The 27,582-nt window shown below is 42.3% G+C and overlaps 1 protein-coding gene and 1 non-coding gene across 5 annotated transcripts in view; one reads left to right on the top strand and one right to left on the bottom strand.

The window, feature by feature from the left end:
• Positions 1-6,426: 6,426 nt before the first annotated feature.
• Positions 6,427-6,591, bottom strand: LOC112205669 (U1 spliceosomal RNA). Its single transcript, XR_002939767.2, has one exon. It is a non-coding gene; the product is annotated as a U1 spliceosomal RNA (small nuclear RNA).
• A 1,791-nt stretch (positions 6,592-8,382) lies between these two features.
• LOC107968609 (sorbitol dehydrogenase-like) overlaps positions 8,383-27,582 on the top strand; it is a 64,299-nt gene continuing 45,099 nt past the window's right edge. Inside the window, exons 1-3 of one of the 4 annotated variants that reach the window (XM_063794923.1) lie at positions 8,481-8,890; positions 9,602-9,712; positions 17,685-18,044. Coding sequence is in view for 2 of the 4 variants with exons in the window: in XM_024349186.3 (XP_024204954.2) it covers positions 8,874-8,890; positions 9,602-9,695 (111 nt within the window). In the remaining 2 variants the exon portion in view is untranslated. Of the gene's footprint in view, positions 8,891-9,601; positions 9,713-17,684; positions 18,045-27,582 lie in introns of all 4 variants that reach the window. The other 3 variants (XM_063794922.1, XM_024349188.3, XM_024349186.3) reach the window with 3 other exon arrangements.

Raw genomic sequence — 27,582 nt, 5'->3', positions numbered from 1 at the left:
GAAACAACAGATGCTGGAGAGGATGTGGAAAAATAGGAACACTTTTACGCTGTTGGTGGGAGTGTAAATTAGTTCAACCATTGTGGAAGACAGTGTGGCGATTCCTCAAGGATCTAGAACTAGAAATACAATTTGACCCAGTGATCCCATTACTGGGTATATACCCAAAGGATTATAAATCATGCTACTATAAAGACACATGTGCACTTATGTTTACTGTGGCACTATTCACAATAGCAAAGACTTGGAACCAACCCAAATGTCCATCAATGATAGACTGGATTAAGAAAATGTGGCACATATACACCATGGGATACTATGCAGCCATAAAAAAGGATGAGTTTGTGTCCTTTGCAGGGACATGGATGAAGCTGGAAACCATCATTCTCAGCAAACTATCACAAGGACAGAAAACCAAACACCGCATGTTCTCACTCATAGGTGGGAGTTGAACAATGAGAACACATGGACACAGGGCGGGGAACATCACACACCAGGGCCTGTCAGCGGGTGGGGGCCTGGGGGAGGGATAGCATTAGGAAAAATACCTAATGTAAATGACGAGTTGATGGGTGCAGCAAACAAACATGGCACATGTTTACCTATGTAACAAACCTGCACATTGTGCACATGTACCCTAGAATTTAAACTGTAATAGAAAATAAAAAGGAAGAAAGAGAAAAACAAAACAAAACAAAACAAAAAAATTATAACCATTGCTTTCTTCTAATTTACATTTGTAAAGATTTTGTATTTACTTTTTTTTGGATCCCTTGTATACAGCATAGAGTTGGATTTTCCTTTATGATTTAATCCAAATTTATTTTATTTTATTTGACTTTCAATTTTTATTATTTTTTAAATAAAAAATAGTGATGGGATCTCACTATGTTGCCCAGGCTGTTCATGAACTCCTGGGCTCAAACGATCCTCCTGCCTAAGCCTCCCAAAGTGCTAGGATTACAGGTGTGAGTCACCACACGTGACTGAAATTTCTTTTATTTTAATACATTAGCTTAGCACATTTATATTTATTAAATTGACATACTTGGTCTTAATTATTTATATAATTTTATATGATGCCTTCTATATTTCATAGATCCTTTAAAAACTCTGATGTTGTGGTATTTGGTTTTATTTTTTCTGAAAATCTGGAAAGGTTATATTTTTGTTTTAGTGATTGTCTTTATAATTTATATACTTAATCTTCCTCTTTTAGGCATTATCTATCAATCCCCTAATATGACTAAATAATGAAATTAGAATATTTTCTCATCTTCTCCCTATCCTGCTCTTGATGACCTCTCTTTTTGCCATAGTCTTCCCATTTATTTATTGGTTGGTGTAAGTTCATCTTCTAGTACTTTCTTCAAGGAAGGCTCATGGAAACAATATTTCTTGAGATCCTCCCATGTTCAGAAATGTCTCACTGTGCCTTTTTATATAAACAGACAGAGATAAACACAACAGAATATCTCGAGAATTGACTCAGAAGTATGCCATGTGATGCTACCTCGAAGTCAGAATAACCTGCATTATAGCTGAAATAAACTTTAAATTGCTATTCCTTTTTACCTTCCTCCCTTCCTCTCGCTCTCTCTCTCTATCCCTCTCTCTCTCTCTCTCCCTCTCTCTCTCTCTCTCCACTTACTGCAGCCTCTGCCCCCCTGGATTCAAGCAATTCTCCTGCATCAGCCACCCAAGTAGCTGGGATTACAGGCGTGTGCCACCACACCTGACTAATTTTTGTATTTTTTTTTTAAATTTTTTGTGGAGACAGGGTTTCACCATGTTGCCCAGGCTGGTCTTGAACTCCTGAGCTCAAGCGATCTGCCTGTCTTGGCCTCCCAAAGTGCTGGGATTCTAGGTGTGAGCCACTGTGCCTAGCCCCTTTTTAGTTTCTTATCCAGCTGCTCCCATATCAGACCTCATCTTTTTAAATTTTATTTTTGTTTACTTCCCTCCATTCATTCACATGCTCATTTGAGAAGACTTAAGTTCTCCAAGCTTTGGACAATAACTGCTTTTAAAAACTGTAAGATTTCAAGAGTACATTTGCCCAAGACTCAGAATTGTTTTACAAATGGAGCATGTGTATTATGTGGCCAGTGTCTTCGCTCTAACTTGGTTATAAGACTGAAACCATTCTTCACTGCTCTAACATGCTGAATAAATCAACTGAGGGGGAGGGGATGTTTATCTCTGTCTGTTTATATATGTTATATGCGTTGTCATGAGGCTGTGTGACTTATCTAAGTGGAATATTGAATATCCATTGAAATGGATTTGTTAAGTCATTTATATTATTAATGAGCATTTAAATGCAACGGATATCAGGTGACTTCACATGAATGAATAAAAGCCAGTGCTATTGGATTATTTTTGGCTTGAAAAAAAATAGACTTTGTACATCAGAGAGAAATCCTAACCCTAGAGAAGTATAATTTTCCAGCTTTTCCCCTAAGGTCTTCAGCCATAGGCCTTCTCACTACCTTTCTTCTTGCACCCTGGCATTTCCTACAATGTAAAACACTGGAGGATCTATGTGAACCCCTGGGTTGGCTCACTTGCTAGGCTCTAGTTGCTGTTGTTGTTTTTGTTGTTTTGTGCCACTCTCTCCTTGTTCACTGTGATTCTGCCACACTGCTGACTTTTCATGATGGTCTCGCCCTCTTGGACTCCACGTTTGTGGTTCCTTCTGCCTGGAACACACAATCTCCCTCCCTAGCCTCACTGCTGTCACAACTCAAGTCTCTCAAGTACAGCTTTATCTATCACTCCCTCAGGGCAAACTTCCCTTGCTTTCAAGCTAAACTAGGTTCCTCTGTTACACACTTTCATGGTTTTCTTTTCTTTTCCTTCATAGCCCTTACCATAATTGTGTTTGAGTCATTACTTCTATGATTATCTGCTTAATGGCTTGTCCTCCCCTAAGTGGGGATTGTGTCTGTCTTATTCATTGTATCCCCAGCACCTTGTACCAGCATGTCATAGACAATTATTACATAGTTGCTGAATAAATGGATGAATGATCCCGTCCCAGTATGGCTCCCACTCCCATCTTTCCACCCAAACTCTGTTTGCATGATTACCAATTACCTCCTTGTTGCTGAATCCACTAGATATTCTTTGGTTTCCCTCTTGACTTCTTATCAGTCTTAAACACTTGAGCACTTTTTTCTTAAAACACTACTTTTTGGCTGGGCACGGTAGCTCACACCTGTAATCCCAACATTTTGGGAGGCCGAGGCGGGTGGATCACGAGGTCAGGAGATCGAGACCATCCTGGCCAACATGGTGAAACCCCGTCTCTACTAAAAAAAAATACAAAAAATTAGCCGGGTTTGGTGGTGGGTGCCTATAGTCCCAGGTACTCGGGAGGCTGAGGCAGGAGGATGGCGTGAACCTGGGAGATGGAGCTTGCAGTGAGCCGAGATCACACCACTGCACTCCAGCCTGGGCAACAGAGTGAGACTCTGTGTCAAAAAAAAAAAATACTTAAAAATGTGGAAATGGCTTTGGACTAGTTAATGGGCAGAGGTTGGAAGAGTTTGGAGGGCTGAGAAGAAGACAAAAAGACTAGAAAAATTTAGGAACTTCTTACATATTGGTTAAATGGTTGTGACCAAAATGCTTATAGACATATAGACAGTAAAGGCCATGCTGACAAAGTCTCAGATGGATATGAGGAACTTATTGGGAACTGGAGCAAATGTCACCCATATTATGCCGTAGCAAAGAACTTGGCTGCATTGTGTTCATGGCCTAGGGCTTTGTGGAAGGCCAGACTTAAGAGTGATGACCTGGGGTATCTGGTGGAAGAAATTTCTAAACAGCAACGCATTCAAGAAGTGGCATGGCTACTTTTAACAGCTTATGATCAGATACAGCAGCAAAATAATGATCTAAAGGTGGAATTTCTAAATAGAAGAGAAAGAGCAAAACAATTTGCAATATTTATAACTTGGTCCTGTGGTAGAGAAGGAAAGAATGTTTTCAGGTGAGGAATCCAAGGGTGATGTGGAGCAACCACTTGCTAGAGAGATTACCATGGAAAAAAGGGAACCAGGTGCTAATAGAACAATGGGGAAAAGACCTCAAAGACATTTCAGAAATCTTTGAGGTCATCCCTCCCATCACAGGCTCAGAGGCCTATGAGGACAGAATGGTTTCAGGGGACAGGCCTGGGGTGCTTTTGTGCTGTGCCACCACAGGATGTGGGGAGCATCCCAATTGCTCTAGCTCTAACCTGAGCCCAAACAGCCCCAGGTACCACTCAGGCTGCTGTTCCAGAGAGCGTAAGCCTTAAGTTGTGGCAGCTTCCACATGGTGTTGTCTACAGGCTCCCAGAATGTAAGAGTGGTAGAGGCTGGGCAGCTTCCACCTAGATTTCAGAGGATGTATTGGAAAGCCTGAGTGCCCAGGCAGAAGCCTGCCACAGGGGCAAGCCACTGCAGAGAAACTGTACTAGGGCAGTGCCTAGTAGCTGTGGAAGAAGGGCTGCTGCCCTCCACCCTAGCATTATGGAGTCACCAGCAGCATGCACCTCAGTCTGTGAAAGCCTCAGGCACTCCACTCCAAACCATAAGAGCAGCCATGTAGGCAGTGCTCAGCAAAGCCATAGGGGTAGGGCTGTCTGAGGCACTGGGAGCCATCCCTCAAACCAGTGTCCCCAGAATGCAGGACATGGAGTCAAAGTTTATTTTGGAGCTTTAAGATTTAATGTCTGCCTGTCTGCCCCACTGGGTTTCAGACTTGCATGGGCCTGTTACCTTTCTTTTGGCCAGTTTCTCCTTTGGGGAATGAAAATCTTTACCTAATGCCTGTACAACCATTGCATCTGGGAAGTAAATAACTTGTTTTTGATTTTACAGGCTCATAGCTGGAAGGAATTTGCCCTGAGTCTCAGATGAGACTCTGGACTTCATATTTTTAAGTTGATGTTGGAACAAGTTAATGCTTTTGGGACTACTGGGGTAGACTGTATTTTGCATGTGAGAAGGACATGAGTTTGGGGGGAAGGGGCAGAATGTTATAGTTTGGATGTTTGTCTCCCCAAGCCTCATGTTGAAATTTGATCCCAATGTTGGAAGTGGGGCCTAATGGGAAATGTTTGGGTCAGAGAGGATGACCTCTCATGAATAGATTAATGCCCTCCCTTTGTGGGTTGGTGGGTGCAGGTAAAGTGAGTGAGTTCTCACTCTATTATGCTGGTTGTTACTTCCCATGAAAGCTGGTTGGTAAAAAGAGCCTAGCACCTCCCTGCTCTCTCTTGCTTCCTCTCTCACCATGTGATCTCAGCGCATGCTCGCTCTCCTTCCCTCTTCCCTTCTGCCAATAGTGGAGGCAACCTGCAGCCCCTCACCAGAAGCTGAGCAGATGCTGTCACCATGCTTATTGTGCAGCCTGCAGAAACACGAGCCCTATAAACCCTTCCTTTATAAATCACCCAGCCTCAGATATTCCTTTATAGCAACACAAAGTAGACAAAGACACCATCTCAAACTTGGCCTACCCAAAATTATACGTTTGATATTTTCCCCAAATCGGGTCCTCCCCAAATCTCAGCTGAGAGTATCTTCATCCATCCAGTTAGTCATGCCAGAAATCTGGGAGTCAGCCTTTCTGCTATCTTCTCCTCAACTCCCGCAAGCTAACACCTTACCAAGTTCCATGGATCCTACCTCCAAAATAAATCTTGGATCTGTCTACTTCACTCCACCTCCACTTCCATCATTTATCCAAGTCCAAATCACAATTCTTGGCTGGCATATAGCAGGAACCTCAACTGGTCTCCTTGCTTCCATTCTTCCTGTGCCACTAGCACTGCCACCACTACCAAAGTGCCTCTCTCCTTGGGTAGTTCTAGACTAAAATTCCTGCTCTCTGACTCTCTTTTCCTAACTCTTCTTAGTGCTTTCTTCAGGTTTGTTAATGGAAAGTATGTTAATGGTTCCTCAGGGTGACCTCTATTAATCTCTTTTATTGCATATGGATTTTATTAGTTTAATGTTCATTGTCAACCTTATTTCCAAGTTCTTCAAGAAACTTTATGGTTTTTGGTTTTTTGTTGCTTCTTTCTTTTGTTGTGAATAGCTAGGTGTGAGTAACTGAATAGCTGATGAAGCAATGGAGAAAGCCATAGTCAGGATTTTATAACTGTTCTGACTTTTGGAACACCAAGGACCTATGGCACACTGATTTTTCTTGTTAGTACACTATGTAATCCAGACCTGCAATAACCCAGTATCTGTGATAAGTTAAGGGGAGACTAACCCATCACAGACACTGGGTTATTGCAGGTTATCCAGATCCAGTATCTGATGGGTTAAAGTCTCCCTTAGATACGTGACCCCACAGGATTAATTTTTAATTAATTATATTTTAAACTCCAAATGAGTTTTTTCTTTTCCTTTTTTTTTTCCCAGAGGAAAGCACAAATGCAGTTCCTCACTACCACAAATTATGCAGTTGAGTTTCCTGCATTTGGGGAAATCACAGGGGTAAGCACACCTATGGAGTGCAATGGATGAGCCTCACCCTGGGAAAACCACCTTCATGATCATGGCATCTCCCCTGCCAGGTAAGAATCCAAATAAGTTTTGATAGTAGAGATTTATCAAGAACTTGTTAGTTGTATTCAGTGGGGAGAGTGTTTTGAAGTGCTGTGCTGTCTGGGAAAGTTAAGCAGAGACCTAGAGAAGCTATGCCAAGCAGGCCACCAGCAAAGTCAAAGGCAGCATTTTACAGCTTATTCAGTAAAATGCCTGGAAAAGTCTGTTCCTCAGCACTATGAATGCTGGTCTTCATTAGGAAATTATGCAGAATGTCACAATACTATAATAACAACTTTATTTTTTGTTTTTAAAATGTCAGCTTCTTAAGACTCCTTATCAAGTTCTTCTGCTCTGAAAAAACAGAATCCTTATCAATTCTTCCTTTTACTTTCTCTATAAAGAGCCCTAGTCATAGAATATATTTCTAAATTTGCCTTCCCCTCCTCCAAATCTCTGCTACCAGGCAACAACCTTCAAGACAGCTTTAAAGTGTTATTGCTCAGGAGAAAACAAATACAACTCCAGTGTGGCCATTATGTCATTATTCCAGTGGCTTTTGCTTTGGTTCTCTGTGTTTTGTTTTCATAATTTAAAGTACAAGTAGTGTCTCCTTAAAGTGGCCCTCAGCTCTTAAGCCATTCCTGGGGTCTTCTCCTTCAGCTTCACCCATTGGAAGGACATGCTTAGAAGACTGTGAGCAAACCCCACAAAGCAAGGGGGGTTAAACTGGGTTTTAAATTCAGTGGGTAAGTGAAGGCAAGTACCTCATCTCTCCAAGCAAGACCTTCTTAGCTGCTAAGAGCAGGAGCTACTGAAGGAACCAGTCATGCACAGCTAAGAGCTGTGGGAGGTATCTAAAAGCAAAGGACCTGACTGATTCTATAAGTCATTCCACTGCAAAAATCCATTCCACTGCCTTGTACATCTTGTAATGCTCCCCCACCCCGCACCTACACATGCACGCGTGCGCACACATACACACTTCCTTTTTTGTCATTACTGGGGCTCCAGAGATTGATCCGTCTTAATCACCAAATTTTTGGGGGGCTTTTATACTGTATAGAACACTTTACCACATCCTGGTTAAGAAATGAGGCCTTGTCATCAGTGGGATTCCAGTGCATTTGGGGAAGGGGTGATTACTGGTGAAAGTACAGGCTGTGCCCTGTGTGTTGGGCGGGCCAGGGGGAGACAACTTCAAGGGCTGGGGCAAAGTCTAATGGATTAGGTAAGGGGATTAGCAGTGTGTCTGTGAAACCACCACTGCAAAATCATAACTGAGACAGTGAAAGAAATCTGACCTAAAATCTTGCTTCTAACCTCCAAGCTGTCCTTCTTCATTCCTGGGCATGGTCTGAACCAACTTCAGGGGGATCTTAGTTTTTAATTTATAGATTAAAACAAAGATAACAGCCCTTCTCCAAAACAAACCTCCTTCTTGCCTGGGGACTAGACTGCCTTTGTAGGAGTAATGAATTAGCCACAGGAGTAGAAATTATGGTTTAGGAGTCACGCAGCTGGAGACTACAGGATTCTGACCCTCCCCAAATTGCTCCTGGGGATAACATCACTATTGTAAAATGAAATGTTAGTGCTTTAGATATTTTGCAGACCCTGCACTTGATGGATCAGCTGGCACCACCCAGATTGATAAACTGGCTCATCTGATTTTGGGGCCCCTACCCAGGAACTGACTCAGCCCAAGAAGACAGCTTTGACCCCTTATGATCTCACCTCCAACCCAACTAATCAGCACTCCTGACTCACTGGTTTTCCCCCACCCTCCAAATTATCGTTAAAAACGCTGATCTCTGTATGCTTGAATGCTTGGGGAGACTGATTTGAGTAATAATAAAACTCCAGTCTCCCGCAAAGCTGGCTCTGCATGAGTTACTTTCTTTATTGCAGTTTCCCTGTCTGGATAAATTAACTTTGTCTAGGCAGCAGGCAAGGTGAACTCATTGGGCAGTTACAAATTTGGGGCTTGCTGGGGCTTGCCCTTGTGGCTGCCTGCCCATGGTTTGGTAGACTCCCTCCAGCAACAGATCCAGAGGCCAGCCCAAGTGGCCACCTAGTTCTCTTGGACTCTAGGTTCTACTGGTGGGGTGCTGCTGATCCAATGGGCATGGATTTAATTGCAATACAGAAATAGTCCTGGGAGATATCCCATAACTGTAGCTCCATGGTGGAATGTTTGTCTGTAGCCCCATGGTGGGGTGTCTGTCTCCAGCTCCACCACTGGATGTCAGACTCTAGCCCTATCACTGGGTGTCTGTCTGTAGCCCATCATGTAGTGTCTGTAGCTGTAGCCCCATTATGGGGTGTCTGATTTGGTGAGTATTCTAGGTGCTGCCAACAGCCCCTTCCTTCTCCTATTTGTCAGCCTCTCTGGACGTGCTGCTGTCTCTTGGTTGCCTTGCAGGATGTCTGTCTGTAGCCCCATCATGGTGTGTCTGTTTTTAGCCCCATCACGAGATGTCTACTGGTGGGGTATCTAATTGGATGGAGAATAGGGGACTTGTTTGGAGGAATACTCTTGGTTTGTGACTGGGTCTGGAATCTGTGTCTCAAAGGCCTTCTGTCTGTCTTGTCTTTGTTGTGTGTGTGTTTGTATATGTTGAGGGGATCTCTGAGGGAATTGCTGATGGAAGTCCAGCAGGCCTAACTCAGAGAACCCTCCGTAAGTCAGGTTACATCTGGTGAGCCCTGAAGAAAGCTCAACAGGTCTGACATGGGGTGACTGTCCACTCTTCATCTTGCCCAGAGACCACCCATTTAATTACCGGTTGGAGGTCATCCCTCTCCACTTGGAGTGGATCAAAGACTATAGGAACCAACATGAGAAAATTTGAGCCTTGCCAGGTCAATATTGGGTGCTGAACGAGGTGACTAGTGTCTGTTTTGTTATGTGTATTTTGCTTCGGCTGGGATGGAAAATATTAATTCAGTTCCCCATGCAACCCGTCAGGCAGCATCTTGCAAAAGTGAGAAGCTTTTGCCTACGGTTCCATAAAACAGAAATGGATGATTTTCTTTTGTAACAGGGCTTGGCCCCCACAGCTATGGCACAGTAAGCAGAGTCATCAAAAGCTGCTCCATTCTTCTGGAAGCTTCAGAGAAAGGGAACACAGAAATCTGGTATGCTGGCAAAAAGGGTAAGAATTTCTTACCAGCCGAGTTTCTGGTCTCTGTCTCTCTCTCTCCTCTCTCTCTCTCTCTCTCTCTCTCTCTCTCTGTGTATGTGTGTGTGTGTATTTGTATAAATGATAAACATCACTGTTTGTCTCCTCTGCAAGGGTTTGATTAGTAGAAGAAAGCATTTGTGAGACTAGTCTTAGGTGGTAGCAAATCTGGTGTACTTTGTGCTAAGAATTTGTCTTTCTGTGTTCTTCTGTAATGGAGAGAAGGGAATCACAGAATAGAATGTGGGTTTAAGACTCCTGTAAGCCCACTTTTCAAGCCATCCTGGCAGGCTGCTCAGTTACAAACTTTGCTGTGTGTCCCTGAAACCAATACTAGATGAAATTTATCTGTTTGTTTTGTGTCCTTAAGAGCCCAATCTTGTGACCATGTGGGGATACTTTCTCTTGGTCTCTGCCACCCAGAGGACAGGAATTTGGGGATTCATGTCATAGTTAACCCTAAAAGTTATCTTGAGCAGTTAAAAGCCTTTGCAAGCTCAAAATTGGCTGCTCTAGGCTTCTTCTAGGAAGAGCAATAGAAATTGCTCAATGCTGTAACTCAGTAGCTAAGGCCTTGTCTTTTGACAATGGCAGCCCAGGTTCAATTCTTGGCTTAAGGAATGAGTCTTTTCTGGTTTATTTGTGTAACTTTTTGACCCTTATTGATTCTTTTTCCCCCGTGGACCACTTTTGATTTCTCCTCTTGAGTTTTCCTTTGAACTACCTTGGGAAGATTCTAAATCTTGTTAAAAAAAAAAAAAAAGAAAGAAAGAAACTGATTACTATCTCTTTGAATCACCATGTGTATCCATTATAACCTTATTTAAAACATTAATTTCACATGGGAAGTTACCTGTGGTGAAGTTCAAAAGCAAGGAACATTGACTGTCTATGCTGGCTAGAGTCTAGTAATTAGATATTTAAAAAATAATTTTTTAAAGAGCTGTATGGTTAAAATCAGCTTGATTAAAAGCAGATATCCAAACTGTACATATATTTAAAATACCTTTACTTTTTTTTCTCTTCTTGGATCTTATTTTTCTAAAGAAAAAAGAGGTTTTTTCTTCTCAGTTGACTGAATTGTTTTTCTCCACTTTTGTCTTCTCAACAATCTTGATGCCCACATGAAAGAACCTAAGATAAATTCTAACAGCCTGGGACTCTTAGGGAAAAACAGAGGAGGTGCCACAGACCCCATTCTGGGAAAAAGCTCTGTTTTTCTCATGGAACCCTAGGAATTGAAAGAGAATAGATCCCTCTCAAAATCTAAGGCTGTGTTCTGTTTTATATTACATTACCTGACATTTTTTACTTTGGCAGGTATCAAAAATTACTTTGCATTATTTGAGAGCTTTTAGTCTTGGTGTGTAATAACCAGGTAGGAAATATACTTTAAGGGATAACTAATAGCAGTTAAGAGAGATACTTGGCTCTTGGATTTTTGGATTAGAGAAGCATGCTCTTGGCCACCTGGAAGGTATGGAAATATCCCCACCCCGAACTGAGAGGAGACTCCCATGGAGGATGGGCTGATTTCAAAATGGGCTGATTGGCTTTGGGTTGCTTTGCAATGACATGCATGGTAGAAGTATTACACTATCTTCTCCCATAGTATTTCCCTCTTTTGGGGGGATTCAGGATGCAGTATACAAATGGCACCCTTAATTTTGGGGATATGTTTTTGCCTTCTAGCTATGCCTTCTTATTGGGCCCTAGAAATGCCATGCTTTCCTGGTGCTGTTCCTCCAAGGGTGTCACCTTGAAGCCAGTAATCCAATTAAGAAACTAGCAAATGAAAAATCTTACAAGTACCAGACCTTCTGTCTGTCTGTCTATGTATATGTGTTGTATGCATGATGTTTGTATAAAAGAGCTCTAATTGGCTTAGAAAAATAAGCACTTAAATCAAATATTTTGTCAGAAAAATAGAAACTTTTTAATGCCTGTTTGTTCACATAATTTCAGTGATCTTTTGGAAATAAAAACAGTTTTAAAGATCATTGGTAAATAAAAAATGTCTTCACAATTTAGATGTTTGGTCTAAATAAGGTCAGATGTTAGGTTTGCTAAATGCTTTAAAGTCATAAACTGTTTCTTTGACTTTCAAAAATTGTTAGACTTACCTACTTTGGAGCCATTAGAAATTCTAGCTAAGGTCTGGGGACATGTGGAATTAGCCATGCCCCCTAGCTATGCTGGAGTCAGACCTTATCTGCATTTCTGTCTGATGTCCTAGGCTCCACACTTAGTACGTAATTAAAACCACTTATTTATCAGGGTTTTCATCAAAAACAAAAGTTGCTAAGTGTTAACGTTGTAACATGTAATTGAGACTACTGGAGAAATCGTTTTATATGCAAGATGTGTAAGGAAAGTAGAATGTGCTTTAGCTAAAGGATTAAATAAAGTATGGGAATATGGCTTTTGTCAAAGGGAATGTAATTTTGTCTAGTTCAGAGGGCTTTAAAGATTGTCTTAACCTAAAAGAGTAACAGGACAAAACTGAAGGTTTAAGCAAGTTGAAAAGTGTTTGTGAAGGGTTGGTCTTAAGTTTTGAAGGGGATTATTTAATTTTTTTCTGTATGTTGAACATAAAAGCACACTAATGCTGGGCCAGAATCTGGGCCCCTGTGTCTAAACAACAGGGTTTTCTTAGAAAATTAATCTGCTGTTTAATGGAAAATTGTAAAGTGTTCTAAAAAAGTTTATGAAAACCTTACCTTATGGTCAAACTAATTAAAACTGGATAATTTATAACATTTTATTTAAAAACTAGCTTTAGCATTAAAGAGGCATTAATGCAAACATGAAATTTGGTTTTCTCTTTTGAAAAAGATTTTTGTGTTATTGATATATGTTCCAAAATTATGTGAAACTCCTGTAATTCTGATATGACTTTGTATATGTTATCATTAATAATTATAATTGCTATGTTAAATTATTGTGTTCCCCAGAAGTAACAAATTTCCTTGTCAATTGTGTCTTTAACTGTGGCTGGCCTAAAACTTTTTGTCATCCACAGACAATTATTGTCTTTTGATCCTCTTTAAATGGTTTTATAATCAGCTATAACACTCTGACAGGTGCTCTTAAATGCAGGTTTCTGAAAACTTTGGAGATTGTGACATTAGAATAGAGGAAAAACTTTCAGGACTCTCATTGAGAGCTGAAATGTTCATGAATACTAAGCAGAACGGAAGTTAACTGCATGGGCTGAACTAATAGAAGACTGAGGCAACTTTTTTTGACTTTTTGTTTAAAACATTGCTGATCGTTTTTTGTTTTTTGGAGCCAAGAAAACCTTTCTTTTGAGCTATTTACAGCTTTTAATATTGAGTAAAGTACACATCTGTAAACAAAATTTGGAGCATATTTGTTTCTCTCTTCCTGATTTTGCCAGGATTTGGTAACTATTTGTGAGTATTCTTATGGCAATATAGTTACTTCCATAAGTGCAATAAGAATGTTTTCATTTGCAACAGGACAAAATTGAAGAAACTGGTTATTTTACCAAGGCTTTGACTGGAATCGTATGCTTGCCTTTAAGGAATAAAAGCCTCTTGAGGCCAGGCATGGTGGCTCATGCCTGCAATCCCAGCACTTTAGGAGACTGGGGCAGGCAGATAGCTTGAGCTCAGGAGCTCAAGACCAACCTGGGCAACTTGGTGAAACCCCGTCTCTACTTAAAATACAAAAATTATCTGGGTGTGGTGGCACATGCCTGTAGTTCCAGCTACTTGGGAGGCTGAGGTGGGAGGATTGCTTGAACCTGGGGGATGGAGTTGCAGTGAGCAGAGATTGCATCACTGCACTCCAGTCTGGGTGACAGAGCAAGATCCTGTCTCAAAAACAAAACAAAACAGAGAAAACAAAGCCCCTTGGGAAAACTGGCCTCATGCCTTGTCTACACAGTCCCTGTACAGGGTTCCTGATCTGTGGTAAGTAAAGAATGTCACTTTCTAACAGGCCCAGGAGCCCCAAGTTATCTTGGGACCTCAAGAGGAGAGGAATTTACCCAACTAATGGTTATTTGAGGGTACAAACCCATGGGCTTGGCCTGGCTTTAAAAAAGTCTTGTTTGAGATTCCTTATGGAACAGAGTTCCATCAAAGCCAATTTAAAAAGCCTATGTGAACAATAATTATTGTTGCTGCAATTATGCAAGTAATCAGGCAGAGCATAATAAGACTAAAACTTATTTTGCAAGTAAAGTTGACCTACTGTGATTTATTTTTAATTATAAAATGGGGACTAGAGACAGAAAAATTATGCTCCAAAAATAAAAAACAATCATTGTTAGTTGTTCTTGAGTTTTTTCTGCAGTTTGGACTAAATCCTAAATTATTCATGGACTACAAGTCTCCAAATTAATGTTTTCAAATCTTTACTTTTAAAAGTTGGAATTGCATTCCTTATGCTAGAACTCATTATTTACTTTGTAGTGTGCTGTTAAATGCAATACTAAATGCAATATTAAATGCAATACTAAAATTATAGATGACAATACTAACACATTTTTCAGCCATCCTGTGTGAGTATGTTCAGACAGTAGCAAAATGATTCCAGTCCTCTCACCTTGGGGTCAACACCTACCCCGACTATGCCCCTGGTCAGCAGGAAGAAGTTAGAGTGGTCTTTGCCCTTTCTCCATCTTCATTAGCCAACACCTTAAGATTAAGGTATTATAAAACCCAAAGGAAGGGATTGAAAACGCCATTGCAAAAATATAACTGAGACAGTAAAAGAGATCCAGCCTAACCAAGTCCATCTTGCTTCTAACCTCCAAGCTGTCCTTGTTCATTCCTGGGCAAAGTCTGAAATAACTTTGTGGGGAACTTAGTTTTTTTGTTTTCTGTTTTTTTGAGACAGAGTCTCACTCTGTTACCCAGGCTGGAGTGCGGTGGCATGATATTGGCTTACTGCAACCTCTGCCTTCTGGGTTCAAGAGATTCTCATGCCTCAGCCTCCCAAGTAGCTGGGATTACAGGTGCCCACCACCATGCCTGGCTAATTTTTGTATTTTTAGTAGAGACAGGGCTTTGCCACGTTGGCAAGGCTGGTCTCAAAATCCTGACCTCAGGTGATATGCCTGCCTTGGCCTCCCAAAGTGCTGGTGAGAGGTGGAGCCAGCTGGACTTCCTAGGCCAAATGGGGACTTGAAGAACTTTTCTGTCTTACAAGAGGATTGTAAAATGCACCAATCAGTGCTCTGTAAAAAAACACCAATCAGCATTCTGTAGCTAGCAAGGGGATTGTAAAATGCCCCAATCAGTGCTTTGTAAAATGCACCAATCAGCAGGATCCTCAAAGTAGCCAATCACAGGGAGGATTGAAAAAAGGGCTTCTGATAGGATAGAAATGGAACATGGGAGGGGACAAATAAGGGAATAAAAGCTGGCCACACCCAGCCAGCAGCAGCAAGCCGCTCGGATCCCCTTCCATGCTGTGGAGGCTTTGTTCTTTTGCTCTTCAAAATATACCTTGCTAGTGCTCACTCTTTGGGTTGGTGTCACCTTTAAGAGCTGTAACACTCACCGCAAAGGTCTGCAGCTCCATTCTTGAAGTCAGCGAGGCCATGAACCCACAGTAAACCAACTCTGGACACACTTTGGGGGCTCATCCAGGATAGTATCATGCAGTGAGTACCATTTCACTTGCTATTCTGTCCTATTTTTCCTTAGAATTCGGGGGCTAAACACCGAGCACTTGTCAGCCAGGTAGAAGGAACTAGTGTGGCCCCCAGAATAAGACACGGGTGTCAGGCTTTCTAGGAAAGGGCTCTCTAAAAACCCCCCAACTCTTTGGAGTTAGGAGCGTTGGTTTCCCTGGAAACAGCTTCTGCTTTTCCTGTACTTCCGGGCTGAGCTAAGGGTCGACAGAGAGGAAAGCCATTCACTCTGGGGTCCTGACAAAAGTTGGTTGACCTTGCAGCCATGAGCAGACTCTCAAAGTTACGTCACCCAAGTGAGACTTGTCCATCATCCTATCTATCCTGATCCTTGCCTCCTGGGTCCTAATGCCTGTCAGACAAACTTCCTCCTGCCTCTGTTCTCCAAGGGTAATCCTGCTTCTAAAAACCACTCCCTGTCCCTGGTGCTTTTCAAGTTTCTCCTATAAGAATGATTTCTAGTATAAATTTCGGGACTCTGTTCCCTTTTTGAGGCACCCAGGCTCACCAATCAGAAAGACATAATTATTGCCCGAAGCCCTATCTCAGGGGGACTATCTGGAATTTTAGGATCCCTCTACAGACTAGTAGGCCTAACAAAGGCTATTCTCGAAGCTAAGATATGCGGAGCCTCAGAAATTATAGATTCCAAAATTGGGAAGGGGGATATCCTTCCTATTCATATGATGAGAAGTGAGGACAAAAGGCATCACTCTTACAACCCTGGAGATCCCTTCCCTCCTTCAAGTATAGCCCTCCACTCCATTTTGAGGCATATCATCTCTATAGGACAAGGGTAAGGTCACAATACCAACAGAAGAAAATGCTTAGGACTCTTAACTAACAGGTTTTCGAGAATGTGTCAGTAAGGGCCACTGAATCCGATTTTTCTCGGTCCTCTTTGTGGTCTAAGAGGAAAGGCAAGGGTGCATGTTTTCGAGAATGCATTGGTAAGGGCCACTAAATCTGACCTTCCTCAGTCCTCTTTGTCGTCTAGGAGGAAAACTAGTGTTTCTGCTGCTGCTTCAGTGAGCACAACTATTCTGAACAGCAGGGTCCAGGGACTGTTGCAAGTTTTTGGGCAGGGATAAAAAAAAAACCAAAACCATGGGCAGTTTTTTCTTTTAGATGGGAAACACTCAGGCATCAAACAGGCTCACACTTGAAATGCATCCTAAGCCATTGGGATGAATTTGACCTGCAAGCCCTGAAAAAGAAGAGGCTTATTTTTTTCTGCACTATGGCCTGGTCCCAATATTCTCTCTCTGATGGGGAAAAATGGCCACCTGAGGAAAGTATAAATTACAATATTATCCTGCAGCTTGACCTTTTCTGTAAGATGGAAGGCAAATGGAGTGAAATACCTTATGTCCAAGCTTTCTTTTCATTGAAGGACAATCCACAACTATGCAAAGCTTGCCACCTACATTCCACAGGAGGACCTCTCAGCTTACCCCCATATCCTAGCCTCCCTACAGCTCCTCTTCCTATTAATGATGAGCCTCCTCTAATCTCCCCCCACCCAGAAGGAAACAAGCAAAATCTCCAAGGGGCCACAAAAACCTCTGGGCTATTGGTTATGTTCCTTTCAAGCTGTAGCGGGAAGGGAATTTGGCCCAACCTGGGTACATGTCCCCTTCTCCCTCTCTGATTTAAAGCAGATCAAGGTAGATCTGGGGAAGTTTTCAGATGATCCTGATAGGTATATAGATGTCCTACAGGGTCTAGGGCAAAACTTCGACCTCACTTGGAGAGATGTCGTGCTATTGTTAGATCAAACCCTGGCCTTTAATGAAAAGAATGCAGGTTTAGCTGCAGCCTGAGAGTTTGGAGATACTTGGTATCTTAGTCAAGTAAATGATAGAATGACAGCCGAAGAAAGGGACAAATTCCCTACCAGTCAGCAAGCCATCGCCAGTATGGATCCCCACTGGGACCTTGACTCAGATCATGGGAACTGGAGTCACAAACATCTGTTAACCTGTGTTCTAGAATGATGAAGAGAATTAGGAAAAAGCCCATGAATTATTCAATGATGTCCACCATAACTCAGGGAAAGGAAGAAAATCCATCCACCTTCCTCGAGTGGCTATGGGAGGCCTTAAGAAAATATACTCCCCTGTCCTCTGACTCCCTTGAGGGTCAATTGATCCAAAAGGATAAGTTTATTATGCAACCAGCTGCAGATATCACGAGAAAGCTCCAAAAGTGAGCCCTGGGCCCTGAACAAAATCTGGAGGCATTATTAAAGCTGGCAACCTTGGTGTTCTATCACAGGGGCCAAGAGGAACAGGCTGAGAAGGAAAAGCAAGATCAGAGAAAGGCCACAGCCTAACTCATGGCTCTCACATGAACAAACCTTGGTGGTTCAGAGAGGAGAGAAAATGGAGAAGGCCAATAACCTGGTAGGGCTTGTTATCAGTGTGGTTTGCAAGAACACTTCAAAAAAGATTGTCCAATGAGAAACAAGCCACCCTCTCGCCCATGTCCACTATGCCAAGGCAATCACTGGAAGACGCACTGCCCTGGAGGACAAAGGTTCTCTAGGCCAGAACCCCCAACCAGATGATCCAACAACAGGACTGAGGATGCCCAAGGCAAGTGCCAGCTCATGTCATCACCTTCTCTGAGACTCGGGTAAGTTTAACCATTGAGGGCCAGTGAATTGATTTCCTCCTGGACACTGACACTGCCTTCTCAGTGTTAATCTCCTGCCCCGGACCACTGTCCTCAAAGTCCATTACCATCCAAGGAATCCTGGGACAGCCTGTAACCAGGTATTTCTCCCACCTCCTCAGTTGTAATTCAGAGACTTTGCTCTTTTCACATGCCTTTCTTGTTATGCCTGAAAGTCCCACACCCTTATTAGGGAAGGACGTGTTAGCCAAAGCTGGAGCTATTACTGATATGATATGAATATGGGGGACAAGTTACCCATTTGTTGTCTCCTACTTGAGGAGGGAATCAACTCTGAAGTCTGGGCATTGGAAAGACAATTCAGAAGGGCAAAAAATGCCCAGCCAGTTCGAATCAGGCTAAAAGACCCCACCACTTTTCCTTGTCAAAGGCAATATCCCTTAAGGCCCAAAGCTCATAAAGGATTACAGTATATTGTTAGACATTTAAAAGCTCAAGGCTTAGTAAGAAAATGCAATAGGCCCTGCAACACTCCAATTCTAGGAGTACAAAAAGCAAATGATCAGTGGAGACTAGTGCAAGATCTTAATCTCATCAATGAGGCAGTAATTTCTCTATATCCAGTTGTACCCAACTCCTATACCCTGCTCTCTCAAATACCAGAGGAAGCAGAATGGTTCACTGTTCTGGACCTCAAGGATACCTTCTTCTGCATTCTCCTGCACTCTGACTCCCAGTTTCTCTTTGCCTTTGAGGATCCCACAGACCACACATCCCAATTTACGTGGACAGTCTTGCCTCAAGGGTTTAGGGATAGCCCTCATCTGTTTGGTCAGGCACTGGCCCAAGATGTAGGCCACTTCCCAAGTCCAGGAACTCTGGTCCTTCAGTATGTGGATGATTTATATTTTTTATTATTACTATACTTTAAGTTCTAGGGTACATGTGCACAACATGCAGGTTTGTTACATAGGTTACATGTGCCATGTTGGTTTGCTGCAACCATCAACTCGTCATTTACATTAGGTATTTCTCCTAATGCTATCCCTCCCCCTGCCCCCCACCCCATGACAGGCCCCCGTGTGTGATGTTCCCCACCCTGTGTCCAAGTGTTCTCATTGTTCAATTCCCAACCATGAGTAAGAACATGCAGTGTTTGGTTTTCTGTCCTTGTGATAGTTTGCTGAGAATGATGGTTTCCAGCTTCATCCATGTCCCTGCAAAGGACATGGACTCATCCTTTTTTATAGCTGCATAGTATTCCCTGGTGTATATGTGTCACATTTTCTTAATCCATTCTATCATTGGTGGACATTAGGGTTGGTTCCAAGTTTTTGCTGTTGTGAATAGTGCCACAATAAACATACGTGTGCATGTGTCTTTATAGTAGCATGACTTTTAATCCTTTGGGTATATACCCAGTAATGGGATGGCTGGGTCAAATGGTATTTCTAGTTCTAGATCCTTGAAGAATCACCACCACACTGTCTTCCACAATGGATGAACTAGTTTACACTCCCAACAGTGTAAAAGCGTTCCTATTTCTTCACATCCTCTCCAGCATCTGTTGTTTCCTGACTTTTTCATGATCACCATTCTAACTGGTGTGAAATGGTATCTCATTGTGGTTTTCATTTGCATTTCTCTGATGACCAGTGATGATGAGCATTTTTCCATGTGTCTGTTGGCTACATAAATGTCTTCTTTTGAAAAGTGACTGTTAATATCCTTTGCCCACTTTTTGATGGGGTTGTTTGTTTTTGTCTTGTACATTTGTTTAAGTTCTTTGTAGATTCTGGATATTAGCCCTTTGTCAGATGGGTAGATTGCAAAAATTTTCTCCCATTCTGTAGGTTGCCTGTTCACTCTGATGATAATTTCTTTTGCTGTGCAGAAGCTCTTTAGTTTAATTAGATCCCATTTGTCTGTTTTGGCTTTTCTTAACATTGCTTTTGGTGTTTTAGTCATGAAGTCCTTGCCCATGCCTATATCATGAATAGTATTGCCTAGGTTTTCTTTTAGGGTTTTTATGGTTTTAGATCTAACATTTAAGTCTTTAGTCCATCTTGAATTAATTTTTGTATAAGGTGTAAGGAAGGGATCCCATTTCAGCTTCCTACATATGGCTAGCCAGTTTTCCCAGCACGTTTATTAAATAGAGAATCCTTTCCCCATTGCTTGTTTTTGTCAGGTTTGTCAAAGATTAGGTGGTTGTAGATGTGTGGTGTTATTTCTGAGGCCACTGTTCTGTTCCATTGGTCTATATATCTGTTTTGGTACCAGTACCATGCTGTTTTGGTTGCTGTAGCCTTGTAGTATAGTTTGAAGTCAGGTAGCATGATGCCTCCAACTTCATTCTTTTTGGTTAGGATTTTCTTGGCAATACAGGCTACAGGCTCTTTTTTTGTTTCCATATGAACTTTAGAGTAGTTTTTTCCAATTCTGTGAAGAAAGTCATTGGTAGCTTGATGGGGATGGCATTGAATCTATAAACTACCTTGGGCAGTATGGCCATTTTCATGATATTGATTCTTCCTATCCATGAGCATGGAATGTTCTTCCATTTGTTTGTGTCCCCTTTTATTTCACTGAGCAGTGGTTTGTGGTCCTCCTTGAAGAGGTCCCTCACATCCCTTGTAAGTTGGATTCCTAGGTATTTTTTTCTCTTTGTAGCAATTGTTAATGAGAATTCACGCATGATTTGGCTCTGTTTGTCTGTCATTGCCGTATAGGAATGCTTGTGATTTTTGCACATGGATTTTGTATCCTGAGACTTTGCTGAAGTTGCTTATCAGCTTAAGGAGATTTTGGGCTGAGACGATGGGGTTTTCTAAATATACAACCATGTCATCTGCAAACAGGGACAATTTGACTTCCTCTTTTCCTAATTGAATGGCATGAACCCAGGAGGCGGAGCTTTCTCTTGCCTGATTGCCCTGGCCCATCTTCCAACACTATGTTGAATAGGAGTGGTGAAAGAGGGCATCCTTCTCTTGTACCACTTTTCAAAGGGAATGCTTCCAGTTTTTGCCCATTAAGTATGATATTGGCTGTGGGTTAGTCATAAATAGCTCTTATCATTTTGAGATATGTTCCATCAATACCTAGTTTATTAGAGTTTTTAGCATGAAGGGCTGTTGGATTTTGTAAAAGCCTTTTCTACGTCTATTGAGATAGTCATGTGGTTTTTGTCGTCGGTTCTGTTTATGTGATGGATTATGTTTATTGATTTGCGTATGTTGAACCAGCCTTGCATCCCAGGGATGAAGCCAACTTGATCATGGTGGATAAGCTTTTTGATGTGCTGCTGGATTTGGTTTGCCTGTTTTTTATTGAGGATTTTTGCATCGATGTTCATCAGGGATATTGGTCTGCAATTCTCTTTTTTTGTTGTGTCTCTGCCAGGCTTTGGTATCAGGATGATGCTGGCCTCATAAAATGAGTTAGGGAGGATTCCTTCTTTTTCTATTGTTTGGAATAGTTTCAGAAGGAATGGTATCAGCTACTCTTTGTACCTGTGGTAGAATTTGGCTGTGAATCCATCTGGTCCTGGACTCTTTTTGATTCATAGGTTATTAATTATTGTCTTAATTTCAGAAACTGTTATTGTTCTATTCAGAGATTCAACTTCTTCCTGGTTTAGTCTTGGGACAGTGTGTGTGTCCAGGAATTTATCCATTTATTCTAGATTTTCTAGTTTATTTGCATAGAGGTTTTTATAGTATTCTGTGATGGTAGTTTGTATCTGTGGGATCAGTGGTGATATCCCCTTTATCATTTTTTATTGTGTCTATTTCATTTTTCTCTCATTTCTTCTTTATTAGTCTTGCTAGCAGCCTATCAATTTTGTTGATCTTTTCAAAAAACCAGCTCCTGGATTCATTAATTTTTTAAGGGTTTTTTGTGTCTCTATCTCCTTCACTTCTGCTCTGATCTTAGTTATTTCTTGCCTTCTGCTAGCTTTTGAATGTGTTTGCTCTTGCTTCTCTAGTTCTTTCAATTGTGATGATAGGGTGTTGATTTTAGATCTTTCCTGCTTTCTCTTGTGGGCATTTAGTGCTATAAATTTCCCTCTACACAATGCTTTAAGTGTGTCCCAGAGATTCTGGTACATTGTGTCTTTGTTCTCATTGGTTTCAAAGAACATCTTTATTTCTGCCTTAATTTCTTTGTTTACCCAGTAGTCATTCAGGAACAGGTTGTTCAGTTTTCATGTAGTTTTGCAGTTTTGAGTGAGTTCCTTCATCCTGAGTTCTACTTTGTTTGCACTGTGGTCTGAGAGACAGTTTGTTGTGATTTCTGTTCTTTTACATTGGCTGAGGAGTGCTTTGCTTCCAACTATGTGGTCAATTTTGGAGGAAGTGCGATGTGGTGCTGAGAAGAATGTGTATTCTGTTGATTTGGGGTGGAGAGTTCTGTAAATGTCTATTAGGTCTTCTAGGTGCAGAGCTGAGTTCAAGTCCTGGATATCCTTGTTAACCTTCTGTCTTGTTGATCTGTCTAATATTGACAGTGGGGTGTTAAAATCTCCCATTATTATTGTGTGGGAGTCTAAGTCTCTTTGTAGGTCTCTAAGGAGTTGCTTTATGAATCTGCGTGCTCCTGTATTGGGTGCATATATATTTAGGGTAGTTAGCTCTTCTTGTTGAATTGATCCCTTTACCATTATGTAATGGCCTTCTTTGTCTCTTTTGTTCTTTGTTGGTTCAAAGTCTGTTTTATCAGAGACTAGGATTGCAACCCCTGCTTTTTCTTTGCTTTCCATTTTCTTGGTAGATCTTCCTCCATCCCTTTATTTTGAGCCAATGTGTGTCTGCATGTGAGATGGGTCTCCTGAATACAGCACACATATGGGTCTTGTCTCTTTATCCTATTTGTCAGTCTGTGTCTTTTAATTGGGGAATTTAGCCCACTTACATTTAAGGTTAATATTGCTATGTGTGAATTTGATCCTGTCATTATGATGTTAGCTGGTTATTTTGCCCATTATTTGATGCAGTTTCTTCCTAGCATCAATGATCTTTAAAATTTGGCATGTTTTTTTGTTTGTTTGTTTTTTGTGTTTTTTTTTTTTTTTTTTTGAGACAGAGTCTCACTCTTTTGCCCAGGCTGGAGTGGAGTGGCATGATCTTGGCTCACTGCAAGCTCTGCCTCCTGGGTTCATGCCATTCTCCTGCCTCAGCCTCCTGAGTAGCTGGGACTACAGGTGCCCACCACCATGCCTGGCTAATTTTTTGTATTTTTAGTAGAGACAGGGTTTCACCATCTTAGCAAGGATGGTCTCGATTTCCTCACCTTGTGATTCACCCACCTTGGCCTCCCAAAATGCTGGGATTACAGGTGTGAGCCGCTGTGCCCAGCCAAAACTTGGTATGTTTTTGCAGTGGCTGGTACCGGTTGCTCCATTCTATGTTTAGTGCTTCCTTCAGGAGATCTTGTAAGGCAGGCCTGGTGGTGACAAAATCTCTGAGCACTTGCTTGTCTGTAAAGGGTTTTATTTCTCCTTCACTTATGAAGATTAGTTTGGCTGGATATGAAATTCTGGATTGAAAATTCAGAATTTTTTTCTTGAAGAATTCTTTTCTTGAAGAATGTTGAATATTGGCCCCTACTCTCTTCTGGCTTGTAGAGTTTCTGCCGAGAGATCTGCTGTTAGTCTGATGGGCTTCCCTTTGTGGGTAACCAGACCTTTATCTCTGGCTGCCCTTAACTTTTTTCCTTCATTTCAACCTTGGAGCATCTGACAAGTATGTGTATTGAGGTTGCTGTTCTCGAGGATTATCTTTGTGTTGTTCTCTGTATTTCTTGAATTTAAATGTTGGCCTGCCTTGCTAGGTTGGGGAAGTTCTCCTGGATAATATCCTGAAGAGTGTTTTCCTACTTGGTTCCATTCTCCCTGTCACTTTCAGGTATACCAATCAAACATAGATTTTGGTCTTTTCACATAGTCCCTATTTTTTGGAGACTTCGTTCATTTCTTTTCACTCTTTTTTCTCTAAACTTCTCCTCTCACTTTATTTCATTAATCTGATCTTCAATCACTGATATCCTTTCTTCCACTTGATCAAATCAGCTATTGAAGCTTGTGCATGTGTCATGTAGTTCTCGTGCCATGGTTTTCAGCTCCATCAGGTTGTTTATCGTCTTCTTTACACTGTTTGTTCTAGTTTTCCTTTCATGTAATCTTTTTTCAAGGTTTTTAGCTTCTTTACGAAGGGTTCGAACATCCTCCTTTAGCTCAGAGAAGTTTGTTATTACCAACCTTCTGAAGCCTACTTCTGTCAGCTCATCAAAGTCATTCTCCGTCCAGCTTTGTTCCATTGCTGGTGAGAAGCTGCTGTCCTCTGGAAGGGAAGAGGTGCACTGGTTTCCAGTAAATTCCACTATTCTGCTCTGGTTTCTCCCCATCTTCGTGGTTTTATCTACCTTTGGTCTTTGAGGCTGGTGACCTACAGATGAGGTTTTGGTGTGGATGTCCTTTTTGTTGATGTTGATGTTATTCCTTTCTGTTTGTTAGTTTTCCTTCTAAGAGTCAGGTCCCTCAGCTGAAGGTCTGTTGGAGTTTGCTGGAGGTCATCTCCAGACCCTGTTTACCTGGGTATCACCAGCGGAGGCTGCAGAACAGCAAATATTGCAGAAGAGCAAATGTTGCTGCCTGATCCTTCCTCTGGAAGCTTCGTCCCAGAGGGGCACCCACCTGTATGAGGTGTCTGTCAGCCCCTACTGGGAGGTGTCTCCCAGTTAGGCTACACGGGGGCTAGGGACCCACTTGAGGAGGCAGTCTGTCCATTCTCAGAGCTCAGAAACCATGCCGGGAGAGCCATTGCTCTCTTCAGAGCTGTCAGACAGGAACATTTATGTCTGCAGAAGTTTCTGCTGTCTTTTGTTCAGCTATGCCTGCCCCCAGAGGTGGGGTCTACAGAGGCAGCAGGACTTGCAGAGCTGCAGTGGGCTCTGCCCAGTTCAAACTTCCCCAGCCACTTTGTTTACCTACTCAAGCCTCAGCAATGGTGGATGCCCCTCCCCTGCCAGGCTGCTGCCTCAGACTGCTGTGCTAGCAGTGAGCAAAGCCGTGTGGGCTTGGGATCCACCAAGCCATGTGCAGGATATAATCTCCTGGTGTGCCGTTTGCTAAGATTGTTGGAAAAGCACAGTATTTGGGTGACAGTGTCCCGATTTTCCAGGTACAGTCTGTCACAGCTTTCTTTGGCTAGGAAAGGGAAATTCCCTGACCTCTTGTGCTTCCTGGGTGAGGCGATGCTCTGCCCCACTTCGGCTTGCCCTCCATGGGCTGCACCCACTGTCCAACCATTCCCAATGAGATGAACTAGGTACCACAGTTGGAAATGCAGAAATCACCATCTTCTGCATCAATCACCCTGGGAACTGCAGATCGGAGCTGTTCCTATTCAGCCATCTTGGAATGGAATCGGGATGATTTACTTTTGGCTACCAGTTTGGAAGCCTCATGCCAGCAGGCTACTCTAGATCTCTTGAACTTTCTAGCTAATCAAAGGTGCAAGGCATCTAAACTGAAAGCCCAGCTCTGCCTACAAAAAGTCAAATATCTAGGCCTAATCTTAGCCAGAGGAACCAGGGCCCTCAGCAAGGAACAAACACAGCCTATACTGCCTTATCCTTGCCCTAAGACATTAAAACAGTTGCGGGGGTTCCTTGGAATCACTGGCTGTTGCTGACTATGGATCCCCGGATACAGTGAGATGGCCAGGCCACTCTATATGCTAATCAAGGAGACTCAGAGGGCAAATACTCATCTAGTAGAATGGGAACAAGAGGCAGAAACAGCCTTCAAAATCTTAAAGCAGGCCCTAGTACAAGCTCCAGCCTTAAGCCTTCCCACAGGACAAAACTTCTCTTTATACATCACAGAGAGAGCAGGAATAGCTCTTGGAGTCCTTATTCAGACTCGTGGGACAACCCCACAACCAGTGGCATACCTAAGTAAGGAAATTGAGGTAGTAGCAAAAGGCTGGCCTCACTGTTTACAGGTAGTTGTGATGGTTGCTATCTTGGTATCAGAGGCTATCAAAATAATTCAAGGAAAGGATCTCACTGTCCGGACTACTCATGATGTAAACAGCATACTAGGTGCCAAAGGAAATTTGTGGCTATCAGACAACCGCCTGCTTAGATACCAGGTGCTACTCCTTGAGGGACCAGTGCTTCAAATATGCAGGTGTGCGTCCCTCAACCCTGCCACTTTTCTCCCACGGGATGGGGAACCAATCAAGCATGACTGCCAATAAATTGTAGCCCAGACTTATGCACCCAAGAGGATCTTTTAGAAGTCCCCTTAGCTAATCCTGACTTTAACCTATATACCAATGGAAGTTCATTTGTGGAGAATGGGATACAAAGGACAGGTTATGCCATAGTTAGTGATGTAACAGTACTTGAAAGTAAGCGTCTTCCCCCAGGGACCAGCACCCAGTTAGCAGAACTAGTGGCACTTATCCGAGCCTTAGAACTGGGAAAGAGAAAAAGAATAAATGTGTATACAGATAGAAAGTATGCTTATCTATTCTACATGCCCATGCTGCAATATGGAAAGAAAGGGAGTTCCTAACCTCTGGGGGAACCCCTATTAAATACTCCAAGGAAATCATGAAGTTATTGCACCCAGTGCAAAAACCCAAGGAGGTGGCAGTCTTCCACTGCCAAAGCCGTCAAAAAGGTGAAGGAGAAAAGGCAGAAGGAAACCATCAGGCAGACACTGAGGCCAAAATTGCTGCCAGGTGGAAACTCCCATTAGAAATACCTATGGAAGGACCCTTGGTATGGAACAACCGTCTCCAAGAGATTAAGCCCCAGTGTTCCCCAACCAAAACAGAATGGGGACTTTCATGGTGGTATAGTTTTCTCCCCTAGGGTGGTTAATGACAGAAGAGGGAAAGGTACTCATGCCCAAAGCCAGCCAGTGGAAAATACTTAAGAACCTTCACCAAACTTTTCATATGGGTATTGAGAACACTCATCAAATGGCCAAATCCCTATTTATGGGGCCAAATCTCCTCCAGACCATCCAACAAGTAGTCAAAGCCTGTGAGGTGTGCAAAAGGAATAATCCCTTGGTCCATCATAAGGCCCCTCTGGGGGAACAAAGAATAGGGCATGATCCTGGAGAGGACTGGCAGTTAGACTTCACCCATATGCCTAAGTCAAGGGGATTTCAATACTTGGTCTGTGTTGATATCTTTACAAATTGGACAGAAGCCTTCCCCTCCAAGACAGAGAAGGCTTGGGAAGTGGTTAAAGTCCTAATTCATGAAATAATTCCTAGATTTGGGTTTCCCCAAAGCTTACCAAGAATACCCTAACAGGATGTGCAATCCAGCTTTTACATTTCCAACCTCACCTATTACATGAGCAATGAAAAGTCCATACACGGCCCTGTAACCATGAATACTGTCTTAACTTTCAAAGCCCCTTTATGCCTCCAGCACAACCTGTTATCAGGCCTGCCCCTGGGGCACCTACTATCCCATCAGTGTAATTACACCCTACAACTTCAAGCCCC

This window comes from Pan troglodytes, chromosome 16, assembly GCF_028858775.2.
Source record: "Pan troglodytes isolate AG18354 chromosome 16, NHGRI_mPanTro3-v2.0_pri, whole genome shotgun sequence".
Lineage (NCBI taxonomy): Eukaryota > Metazoa > Chordata > Mammalia > Primates > Hominidae > Pan > Pan troglodytes.
The sequence above is the reverse complement of the archived record's forward strand: the minus strand, read 5'-3'. Positions and strand labels throughout refer to the sequence as shown.